The sequence below is a fragment of the Chrysemys picta genome, chromosome 22 (assembly GCF_011386835.1).
Source record: "Chrysemys picta bellii isolate R12L10 chromosome 22, ASM1138683v2, whole genome shotgun sequence".
Taxonomy (NCBI): Eukaryota; Metazoa; Chordata; order Testudines; family Emydidae; genus Chrysemys; species Chrysemys picta.
This window is the reverse complement of record NC_088812.1, coordinates 22,595,270-22,608,098: the sequence shown is the minus strand read 5'-3', so window position 1 is coordinate 22,608,098 and position 12,829 is coordinate 22,595,270. Positions and strand designations below refer to the sequence as shown.

At 46.7% G+C, this 12,829-nt stretch overlaps 1 protein-coding gene across 1 annotated transcript; it reads left to right on the top strand.

The window, feature by feature from the left end:
• Positions 1-29: 29 nt before the first annotated feature.
• On the top strand, positions 30-4,083 carry LOC135977207 (maestro heat-like repeat-containing protein family member 2B). The gene is made up of 5 exons (XM_065576604.1): positions 30-177; positions 666-800; positions 1,085-1,187; positions 2,288-2,353; positions 3,185-4,083. Exons 1-5 carry the CDS (start codon positions 43-45, stop codon positions 3,280-3,282), a joined length of 537 nt encoding a protein of 178 aa, XP_065432676.1. The 5' UTR covers positions 30-42; the 3' UTR covers positions 3,283-4,083.
• The last annotated feature ends 8,746 nt before the right edge of the window (positions 4,084-12,829 follow it).

The following is a 12,829-nucleotide window of genomic DNA, read 5'->3' as shown; positions in this document are numbered from 1 at the left end:
GCGGGGCTTTCTTGGCTGTAGGAGGATGATGCTCTTCGCTCAATGGCCTTTGTCCTATTTGGCATCCTGGCCCGGCTGACAAAGAGAAAATGGAAGACCTATTTTGCCGACCAGGTTAAAAAGAGCTGGGTCACACTTCTGCTGCACCTGCAAGACCCAAACCCTGAGATTTCAATGGTAAGACCGACAGTGACTTATTTACTAAGCAAAAGGAATCTTCCTCCCAATGCCAGGGGAGCTCTGCTATTCCTGCCTGCTGTGGAGGCCCAAATTCTCCCCTCAGTTCATTGCCCTCCTGCTGAGTCAGTTCCAGCCAGGTTGGTCCATGGCTGCCTCACCAGAATCCAGGAGAGGTCATGGGTCTGACCCCGACAGGTCTCTGTTCCTGTCTGCCCCTGCCTCCCCAGAACAGACAGACCACAGCTATGCCTGGTGCAGCAGCTTTCATTGGTATATCTGTTCCCAAAAGACATTGATGCTACCTCCCAGGTTTCAGTTGAAGTTCTCCCGTCTATTAGTCATTCCTGCATGTTTTCTGCCAATTACATCCAGATGAATCCCTTTTTTTGATCCTGGAATAGATGACCAGTCACGCAGATGAGTTCCCTTTGAATGAACATAGCACTCGGTAGGGAACAATTCAATGGTGTGACACTCTTTTTCAGGAATGCAGAGCTACGTTTCACCTCTGTTTACCGTTTTTGGGATTCAAGAGACTCCAAAGTGCAATCAGTGAGCACCTTGGTGGCACAGCCGAGCTGAAGCCTGAAGAGCTCCAGGTGGACATTTGCAGACACCTTGTGAGTGAGCTGTTGAACTGTCTGAGATTATTGACTGGAGTGGTGGTGTAGAGGTGTGTGTGTGTGTGGGGGGGATGTGTGATGGATAATGTAAATAACTGTAAGAGTGGGATATATGACTGAGGGTGATGGGAAATGTAAATCTGCCACAGATTCCCATTGTTCCCACTTCTACCCAGCCACCTGTTCTCTATCTTATTTACCTGTGGTTCGTAAAAGCATGTGCTGGCAGACAAAGGGCACTTCTAGCCAGAGAGAGCTCATGTGTCCCTGATTCCCTCTAGGTCAAAGAGAATGCAGAGCTGCTGGAGAAATTGTACCAAACCACCATCACGTACTTCTATAGCAGCTGGGAAGAGATCCGGGCAGTTGCAGCCAACTTAGCTGGTGAGAGATGATGCCCAGTGTCCCTTTCGGTATTTCCATTGAGGGAGACAGAAACAATCCCACTGTGCAGCGCTGAGCTGCCATTAATCTCTCTGTGCCTCAGCTTCCCATCCATAGATGGAGATGTTAATATCCCTACCTCTCCAGTGTGGTGGATTAGTTGCTATCAAGTGCTTCGGGATCCTTGCAGGGAAAGCACGGTGCAGTCATTTAGTAGTAGAGGCAGGGACATTGTCACGTAGGGCATGGTTACACTTTGAGCTGGGTGTATAATTCCCAGCTTGATGAGACGTACCCGCACTAGTCCTGCGTGCTAGAAATAGAGAGTAGTTGCGATGGCAGGAGCAGCAGGAGGTTTAACCACCCCAAGTATGATCCCATCCAAACCCCAAAGTCTATTCTCAAGGTGGCTAGCTCCTCCCACTGCTCGTGCTGCCTTAGCTACATTCTAATGTTAGCATGCTATCGCTGTCAGAGCCAGTGTGGGCCCGTCCCATTGAACTGGGAGTGATACCTCTAGATCAAAGTGCAGACCTACCCACAGTGTTGTTCAGTGCTCCTCACTGCTACTTCATCATTGGGAGGCATGCAGCCCGCCTCCCCATAGCACCTGCTGTTTCAGGTTCCTGGCCACACCACCTTGTCAAGGAAGCATTAGGTTCCTCCTTTTTGGCCCTGTGCCCTCTTCACCCTAGCCACCCATGTGAGACAGGCAGGCATTGTGGCCTACGTCTCACCTATCAGTTACCTTGTGAGATCCCTGCTTAGAACTCACTTATTCCTGGCCCCAGTCCTTTGCACAGACCACTAGACCAAGACACTATCTTAGTATGTCTCCAATAACTGACAGCAGTGGCAAGAGGAACACAGACTGTTTCAAGCAAATGGGTTTTATGGAAACATTCTTTTTAAAAAATGTCTCTCTCATTCTCTTCAGTGTGAACTCTAAACTGCTCTAGCATCCTCTTGCCCACAGCTCACCTTTAGGCCCACAGTAGGAGACGCCAAAGACCTGTCTAGGGGCTGCTAATATCACTTTGCACTCAACAAGGGAAGGTTTTATTATTACTGTTGTTATTTATTTTACATTGTGTATTTAGGCATCATCCTGGAACACACAGACAGGCAGCGTATGAAATGGCTGGACCTGGAATATCTGCTGATGTGTAAGTAATAAATACAGCTGAAGTCCTGTTCATTAGTGAGTTCTAAAGGAATTCAGCTGGCAAGCAGCAGTAACCGATACCACTGGTGCAAAGTACATCAGCCCCACAGCAAAGGACAAATTCACTCTTGCCCAGTAGAAAGTCCGCTTTAATTTTCCCTAAAGGAGGAAGCTGCAGAAGGTGTGATATGAGTCAGTACATCTCCTGGTTGTCCTGGCAATGCCCCCTCCACAGCCAGTGCTATCCACTCTTTGGGCTTTATTGGCTCTCTGGGGACTCCCCAGGTGAGAAGAAGTTGTCGCCACTTTCTGCTACCTCAAATTTCCCACCAGCATTTTTTCTTCCAGTAGGTGCCCTGTATCATGCATAAACCAGCTTGGACCTGGCCTCTGTTAAATTCCAGGTTTATTTGAGCTCAGGCAGTGTCTCCTGAATAGAGATGGAAAATAAACTTAAAAGTGGAAGCTATTGAAACAATGGGCCTTCTTCCATTTACAGCAGAGTGGATGACTTTCTGGTAGAGTCAGGGTCTCCCCCAGTTGGGAGCATGGAAGGGACCCAGTGGAGGAACCTAAAGCTTTGTTTGTATTGGAGAGCTGCTGTAGTGTGGTATTCAGAGGTAATAAGTCTCCAGATATTTCAGGCAGAGGTGACTATATGAAAAGTGGGGCATATTCATCTCTCATGTATTTTCCATCCCATTAGAAGGACTGAGCCCAGTCTCATATTTTTCCATGTGATCATTCTGCTCAGGTAGTTCAAGATTCTGTGATCACACTTAGCTGTGATTTGACAGTCTGTTCACTAACGTGTTGTCCTCTGTAATTTCAGCTCTCCAGGTCCTACAGAAAGACCCAAGTCCCACTGTCCAGCTGGTGGCAACTGAGATCATAAGTGACATCTGTTCTGGCCGAGTGATTGGGGAATGAAGCGGAACAGAGACAAATAGAAGAAGGCGCTCCAGTAGTATAAGGGCCCAACTGTCAATCGAACGTTAACCCACCCCTTGCCCACCCGTCACCAGAAGTCCCACACCCATGGGGTATTACTTCTGGGGACATATAACCAGCGGCTGTAAAAGGTTGTGTTAAACCAGGCAATTAATAAAACTTATTTAAATGTGTCCATATGAATGTGTCCCCCTCAATACTTGTGTTAGTAAAAGACGGTACCAGGAACAATCATGTCTCCACAGACGACTCTGTTAAAGAAAATATATTATACCCCAAGGGAAGTTGGGAGCTTTGGCGCGGTGAATCCTCTTTTTCAAGTGGCCAAAAAGCATAGTAAAACTTGAACTAGAAGACAGGTAACAGCTTGGCTTTCAGACCAGGATGCTTACACTTTACACAAACCGGCTCGAATACAGCTTCACAGGAAGGATCGGGGCTGATGTACATTAAAAGGAGGAAGAGAAAGAGAAATGTATTATACCTGCAACGCAGAGGTCCCCCAATACCCTTTAAAAGAAGGGCTTTGATGCGCAGGGCCAGCCATAAGCAAAAGTCCAAGAGGAAGCCTGAGCGAAAGAGAAGACGCTCTCCGCCTCGTAAAAGAGAGATATTTTAATCAACATGGCTTTTGTTCACTGCGGGTCTGAAGAGTGCACCAAATCCGAACTAGACTTGTTTCAAATAGCCCCTACCCAGACCAACATTGAGAAAAGCATCTACATCAAGGTGCCACCTCTATCGGCTGTTACGAAGTCTGCCCCCATTGATGTTTTTATAGCAGGGAATGGCATCGATTATATGGATTTAAACAATACACTTCTGTATCTATGTTGCAAGATTGTAAAAGGAGACAGAACTGAACTCGCCATAGATGCCGAAGTGGGCCTGGTGAATTACCCCGTGGCCTCTGTTTTCAGTCAGTTGGATGTCACGCTGGGAGACCGCCTTGTAAGCCAAAGCAACAACTGTTACCCTTACAGGGCCTTTATAGAATCGGCGCTCAATTACAGCGACGACACCTTTGACACGCAATTTTCCACTGGCCTGTTTTACAAAGACACTGCCAGACAAGACGAAGAAACAGAGTTGGATGGCGAGAATCTAGGGTTTGTGAGGCTTGCAAAGCTGACGGCCCAGAGCAGGACGGTAGAGCTGCTGGGTCATCTATGCAGTGACCTGTTTTTTCAAGAAAAAATTTTATTGAACGGAGTGGATGTGAAAATTAAACTGACGCGCAGTAAAGACGCCTTCTGTTTAATGGCATTCTGTCAGCATCCCTTTTCGTGATGAAAGTACGGGTGGCCCCGAGTGTTCATCTGGGGCATGCAGAGGCCCTGCTTACCGCTAATGCTAAATATCCCATGGACCGTGTGAGAATTAAAGTGTTTAGCATCCCCACGGGCAGCAGGGTCAGTAACCAAGAGAACCTGTTTTTGGGACAGTTACCCAAAATGCTTGTCCTAGGGTTTGTGGATAATGATGCCTTTAACAGAAGTTACACACAAAATCCCTTTCATTTTCAACATTATGATATTAATTTTTTGGCCTTATATGTAGATGGTGAACAGATACCAACCAAGCCTCTGCAACCAGACTTCGAGGCAGGACGCTGCGTGAGAGAATACATGAATGTGGTACAGACAGCTGGTAAACACATGAAAGATCATTCTCTGTTAATCGACCGTGAGGAGTTTGCACAAGGTTACACCTTGTTTGCCTTTGACCCGTCTCCCGACCAGGAATGCGCCGATCACTATTCCCTGATTAAAACCGGGAACCTGAGAACAGAAATATGTTTTGGGAAGGCTTTAACTGTCACCGTCAATATGATCGTGTATGGGGTTTTTGACAACGTCATAGAGACGTTCAGAGGAGAAACATTCTGTTTGACTATATGTGAACATGGATACCGTGCAGCTCTCACATGTCTTAGCAATGGCCCATTACACAAAAAAGAATTTTTTAGATGTATTCCCTTGTGATTGGCTCCCTGGCAGCAAGCTATCTCAGAGACCCCTAGCTTTGGTGGTCCACACGCATCCACACAACCAACTTGGTGAACACTGGCTCGCCTTGTATCTGGCGGAGCGTAACCGTGGAGAGTTTTTTGACTCATACAGGCACCCCCCAAACAGCGTGTTGTTTCCTAAAAGCATTATGAAATTTTTAAACAAAAATTCCACAGACATTGTGTTTCACAATAGACAATTACAAGACTCCCACTCTGTCGCCTGCGGCTATCACTGCGTGTTTTTCTTACATCATTGTAGCAAGGGTTTCTCTTTTGACCGGATTTTAAAATTGTATTCTAACGACTTAGTGCAAAATGACCGGATGGTGATGAATTTTGTAAAAACTAAATTTAAATTCTTGGGCATGCCTAGCCTTGCTCAAAACATGTTTCAACAAGCCCAGACATGCGTATCTTGCAATGATTTTGATAGCCATGTTATCCAATATTCTCAGGCATAACAGACAATGTTTGTTTGGCATTATCCAACACATTTTTTACAAAGTAACTTTTCCCACAGTTGCTAGGCCCCGCACGAATTGCAGAAAAGGGGTGTTTCCACCTTGTATCCATTTTAAAAGCCAGGGGGCAGGGTTTTAAACCCTTCTCCTAGGACCCTCTTGTTGTAAACGACTTTCTGTGTTTTATTAAGGGTTTTTGTCTCTATTTGCCATTGATTTTTGTTCTTACGATAGAGGGCTGCTGCATCTCTATCTTTTTTGAGGTGTTTTCTCACAGGCCCATGCAATAGTCCAGGACTAGATTTTTCAGACTGTCAAAGTTGATCTTTTCACACTTTGCTACGTTCAGGGTAATACCTTTGACTTTCATACAGGCCTTTCCTCTCTACAGCTTATACCCGTATGTTTTCGGGCCTGCCAACACAAACTGGGTGATGTGTTGATCTGACGGGATCTTGCTCGTGAGGTCCCCTAAATAATCCCCCAGAGCAGATGCCAGTCACCCTCCCTTTTCACAGATATGACCGAGTCAGTGTCATGGATCAGGCACCGCTCTTGCAACCTGTCTAGAAGGTTGTATAGTTCTAAGCGGGCGTAACCAGTGGTGAAACAGGCTATGAAAACATTGGTATTTCCAGAGACTGAGTACTAGTCTTTTGCATGCTTCCAAGACACGCACGCTGTTTCATCGTCGATAAACTCACAGAATGAAACCTCGTAGTGGGGGGGAGGGGGAGGAAACAGGTACTGAAAGAGTTTGTCAGGGTTTCTCACGATGCTGCTATTGGGTAGGTTTGTTCTTTGGCTGAATTTACCCCACAGAGAATTTAAAAACAGTTTAGCCATTTGGTGTTTAGCGGGGTTAAACCTGATCTCGTGTTGGCGTAAATGCACGCCTTCTTTCTGGTAGAAATCGTTAATGTACTTATTTTGTTTTTCTTTGTCTGTGCACCAGCTGGGATCCCCTGAAGCCTCTTGTTTCTGGTGGAGGTGTAATTTTATGTACTCTGAAAACAGTTCATCAGATTTTTCATTAAAATGCCAGATTTCATATATTTTAGCCACTATGTACCCCTTCGCTATGGCCGCATTCAATTCCACCATGCACCAAGTCCCCAGGATGGCCCTCTCCTCGTCAGTATGGGTGCACATCTCCCGCTACTCGGTTTCAGCACAGGTTTGTCATAGCAGGAATATAAGCTTGTTACCCACTCTGACAGGTAACAATGGGGAAAAGAAGCCTCGTGGGGGGTACATTTTAACTTTTGCAATTCCAAAATAATTTGCAAGGGGTCCAAATTTGTCATAAAGTATATTGGGTGTCCAATAGGGTATTCTTGGGTTTTGCTTACGAAAGGGTACAGGCTGGTAAAATCATAATAGTGAATTTCTTCCCTGGGGTTAGGTTTGTAATATAGGCGGATATCCTTTGACTATACACAGTTTTATCTCAGTGAATTTACCAGGTCCTCTCTCTACTATATCTCCCTTCTCCGTCATTTTCATAATCTCTTTTCTGTATAGGATACAAGCCTGTCTCAAAATTTTGACATCCTGCTCACAGTAATACACGAGCTCTTTCTGCAAGTCAAACATCTCATACCTGTGGTTCCGATACCAGTCAAGAAACTGCTTTTTCCCTGGGCATCATGCTTTCTACACCATAGTGCTCCACGTCGGGCATAGGCCCCATGTAATTTTGATTTTTCTCAAGTGTTAAAAAAATGTGGAAAATACCCTTTGCACCCTTCAAACTCCATCGCCTGCAGGAGTATGCTAAGCTTCATGGGCAAGAAGTTTAAAGAGTCTATAAAACGAATGTCCAGGACCTTAACTTCCACATACATTAGTTTACTACCCTGAGTAATCAATTCTAGGCACATCTTTTCCTTCAGTAACTGTCTAACGATGAAGTACACATCGTAACCTTTGGAATTGTGTGCTAGGAATATGTAGTCCTGGAACTCTTTGCCAATAAAGGTCTTAACAACCATAGAAAGACACTCATCGCCCTTAAATTCCCAGGACTTTTCCGGCTTTAGGGACATAGCAAAAATGTAATTGGGAGTGTGCAACCCAGTCTCCTGCGTGTATTCAAAATCATAAAAAAATATACTTTTCTGAGGATTCAGGCTTTCTAAGGCTGTCCCCTCACCATTCTCTAACTTAATCCTATTCGATTTCTTACAAAAAGTCTTTTTCTTAAGCAGGGTTCTGTCACTTTTTGTGCGGCCCAGACGGTCAACATAACGCTGTAAGCAGGCATCTTCCGGTTTGGACATTTTCTTTAAAATATGATCAAGGTCTCCACTGAATTGCACAGCATTTATCAAGGTCACCCCTTGCGTTAAATGTACTTGGGTTAGGCACAGAAATTGCATAGCATAACCTATGGCAATAATAGTGTTCAATAAGCTTTCCAAACACAGCTCAGCACACAGGCCCCGTAGTTGGCAGTTTATATCCATTGAAGTCCAAGTCACACGGTCATGGTGCCGGCGGGCTGGTGCATCTATGACACAGCCCTCAGAATCTTCAAAAAGCTTTTCCCTAAGAGAGTGATTAAGAACAGCAGAAACAGCAACGCGTACAATAGTCCGCATAATTTTTTACGCTCACGATGTGGCACTGGCTCAGCGAGTTCCATGCCAAACCTCCTCCTAAACTCCACATAGCCATCATCCTCGGAGTTCATCTTCGCTGCTTGATGCAATGCTGACCAGGGCCTCCAGGTCTCTAGAAAGGCATCGTCGAACTGTCGAGATTTTCAGACAAGAAACAAGTGTAAGTTCCCACTGCTTGTTTTTAGATTTACACAACCCCAGGTTCCTAAACCCATTACACCCCATTGTCGACTGTCGCTTCTTAATCATTCATTTACCTGAGCGATGTCTTTTCCATTCACCTTGTCCGCCGGTGACTCCCCCAAGCCATGATTCCCTTCCTCCTCCAGGGTGGTGGACGACGAGAGGTCACCATGCTCATCGGGGTGTCTCATGAGCGGTTGGGCTTCGGGTTCGGCTTCTGGCATATTCATCAATGGCTGGGCCAAAGGAATCCCCTCGGCTGCTCCCTCATCCTCTTCGGAATTGTCGCTGCTGTAGCGCTTTCTCCACACAAGTCCAAAGGTCCTCGGGGTTAAAACAAAGTCCAAAGTTCTCACGGGGGTGGCAAAGGAGTCCATGTTTCCTCTCAGCCTTTCCACGATTTCTAAAACACGTCTTCTTGGTAAGAGATGGCCTCCTCTGCCCAGTGCTGGGACTTATGGGGTGATGATGCTGCATTCTGATTGGCAGAGGGCATTGGGAGGAGTTCTTAGAGGGGTCACACGACCCTCTTCTGGGTGGTTCACCCCATCCCAGAACCTGCCCTATTTTGGTCAAATCTCCTTTCGGAGCAATCCTCTGCAGCTGAAACCCATCGCAATTGGTAGAGGGTGGTGGGAGGAGTTCTTAGAGGGGTCACATGAAGCACTTCCGGACTGGTCACCCCACCCCAGAATTCCTCCCAATTGGTCAAATCTCCTCTCGGGGTGGTCCCCAGTGGCTGAAACCCCTCCTGATTGGTAGAGGGCAGTGGTAGGAGTTCTTAGAGGAGTCACATGACACACCTTGCTTCTGGTCATGTGTCCACCTTGACCCCGGAAGTAATACCCCCATGGGGTGGGACTTCCACTGACCAGTGGGCAGGGCTTATTGGGTTAAGGTGTGGGGTTAATATTTGATTGACAGTAGGGCCCTTATACTACTCACTCCCGCTACCCAAAATTGGAAGAAGACAGAGGCAACTATAATACTGGGCCGTATTAGCCGTTGTACTACTGATCAGATGCTGTAAGTGAGAGAAGGATGTGGCCCTGTAAAGTAGCCTGGGTTGATTTTTATTACTCAAAGTGTTTTTATTACACATCAGGACATCTAGTCATTCTGATGGACATGTAGCCTCTGGACAGCTCAGTGATAAGCATGTACATGATACTGTTTGCTCCGGGGTCATTACTGTAGTAACAGCCAAGTACCGGCCCAGATCCTCAAATACACCTGAGCTCTAGACTCTGGGTTGTTCTAAATTATGCTGTCTTGAAACAGCCATTGCTGCACTGGAGATTGCTGTAGCACAACACACACGGTGTGTGCCATCTTCTGTTTCCAGCTCACACCCCATATACTTGGGTGGGAAGCTAGGAGTCGGTGACATACAGCCAGCTACACTGGCAGTACACTATATATGATAGTTCTCTGTGTTAGGGATTTGCACATGCTGGGGAAATCCTCGCTGCCTCTTAGGGCAGCTTTATGGCTACTTTATCCTGCTCCACTGCAACATAGGGCAGCAAAAAGGTGACTTTACCACTAATCCCACCCCTATTTATGCACCTACATGTGATTGTTAGGAGTCAAAGTTTAGGTATCCAGATTTGGAAAATTCACTCACCTGGCATAAAGTTGTCTGATGTCAACCAAAGGACAAATATGCCTATAAACATCAGTCCCCTTGTTTTTCAAATATCTATTTTAAACACCACAATGCTGATAGAGATTTAATCAGCACGGCTGCAGGTGGCTATAATGAGTATTTAGGCATCTAACTGCAGATTTTAGTGCTTAACTTTAGCCACCCAAGGCCTTTGTATTTCTTTGCCCAATCCTATGAGTTGCTGAGTGTTCTCAAACTCCCACTGATGTTATTGGGAGATAAGGATGCTCTGCCCTTCAGAGAAGGCGCTCAGCAGATATAACTCATCCTCCAAAGTTAGCTACTATGATCCTTCACCTCATAGAAAAAGGTCACTGAATGGTCAGGTTTCTAGTCTCCATCACCACCTCATTCTCCAGTTTACTGTCCCCCTGGGTTCAGGGCCTGTGAGGATTACCAGACAGCAGTTAGCAGAGGAGGGCAAAAGGCAGAGGGAGTCTGGGATGTTATTGCTTATAGCTCTCAATGGGGAGACAATGTTCCTGTAACAGTTGAATATTGGAAGGAAATCAATAGAGACCCCTGCTGAATTGACCCATTCTGCTCATTCAAGAGCGACTATATTAAGTAATATGGGTTCCCCTAATCTTGTAGTGTTTCCTGTGTTGGTGTTTGCTTTCTATACCATATCCAGCAGCTTATTCCCAGTCCATGTTATCATATTGGTATTCCCTAGTATTCTCCACTCTGTTTATGTGTATTAAGGGGCACTGGACAAATACTCATGACTCTTCACATTTCTTTTTCAGGTGCTCGCCAAGTATCTCACAAACAACGTCATATGTAAATAACCCAGCTCCAGATTTTGGATTGACTGTACACACATTGGATTGACTGTACACACTGTACACACATTGACTGTACACACACACTAAACTGTTTGAAGAATCTGTTTCAATTGCTCAGAGGCCTGATTTCTTCTTCCAGAGAAATTTGGGCTTCCTGCATGTCCACTGTAACCATGATGTGGGGGCTTCCTCCCTTACCCTTTCTCTGCAGAGATGGAAGAAGACCTCAGTTCAGTGCCTCTCTGGGGTTTCTAACCACTCTTCCAGGATCCCCACTGTGACGAAATGGGGGAATTTTCTTATATTTTTGTGGTTTTCCAATGATTTGCATGCAGAAGGAGTGGGACTCAGTGCCCCTGAGTGTTACTGGTTTAACGAGGTGAGGGGAGAGGGAGTTTGTTGTTACAGAGGACCGGAGAGGGAACTTGGGACCCCAGCCGATGGGCTGGAGGATGGACACCCCAGCGACCGCTGACCTGATGACCCAGAGACCCAGCTCAGGAGTCACAGCCGGTTCTAGCCAGTGGGAGGACAATGGGCTGTGAAGAGAGGACCCCATGACCCAACCAGCCAGTTCCAGCCAGAGGAGGGCAGAGAGGAAAGGAGGCCCAGACGATCCTGTTTACCTGGAGAGAAGACAATGGACAGAGGGGGACTTGGGGCCGGTGATCTCAGATGCAGCTGGGAAGCAGGGGGGCTCTGGGCTGGAGAGGAGGGGCAGGCAGAGCCCACCTGGATGCAAGGAGACTGGGATGTACTGGGCTGAGGAGGTCAGGCCTGAGGCCCTGAGTGTTTCCTGTGTTGTGTTCAATGCTCAATAAACCCTCCTGTTTTACGCTGGCTGAGAGTCACTCCGGTCTAGAGAACAGGGTTGCGTCATCCCCTTCAGGGGCAGGGAGGCCCCGGGGGGTCCAGAGCGAGTGGACTCCCTGAGAGGGCCCACGGCGAGAGACAGACGTGCTAAGGCTCAGAGAGGTGCGGCTCCAGGAGGTGGAGGGGCCTAACCCCGAGAGAGACTGAACCCCCGAGAAGGGCAGTCTCACTGAAAGGGGTTCCTCCCCACCCCTACAGACCGCACAGGGCCACGGGTGGGCACGATCTGTGAGTCCGTGACACCCACAAAGCTAGATCTAATCCCTGTAGTTAGTGATCTGGGGTCTGGTTCTTAATCATATTCTCATCTTTGTTTTTCTGGGAATTCAGTGTTGCTGATGAATTCTGGGTTGTAAGTGGAATGGACTGTGTTCTGGTGAGTTATCCTCCCTCCTGTCTAGTCTATTCCTGGGTCAGAAGGCTATCTGTGAACCGTGTCTGTTTACTTACAGACTTAGGATAGGTGCCTGTAATAGTATGTGAGGGAAGGCATCTCTGCTTTTCTAAGCCAAATCCCTGTTTGTGTACTGCAAGACTTTATCCGAGAGGAACCATTGGATTCCCTGGCTTCCCCCACTGCACTACAAGGGAACGACTGTCATTGGGTATCTCTGATAGGGTATGTCCTGCTGTGCTCACTGGTCTTGTGACTTCTCCGTATCAGGGACCAGCTCATTTTGTTAATAATTCATATTGGATTAGAGCTGGGTGAATGCTGCAGGGTCAGTTCGCTGTGGGGCTCACCAGTTAAACTCCACAGTTCAGAGAATCCTAGAAATGTAGGGCTGGAAGGGTCCTAGAAAGATCATCCCGTCTGGCACTATACTTAGACCGTCCCTGACAGCTCTTTGTCTAATGGGTTCTTAAAAACCTCCAATGATGGGGATTCCACAACCTCCCTTTGAGGCCTATTC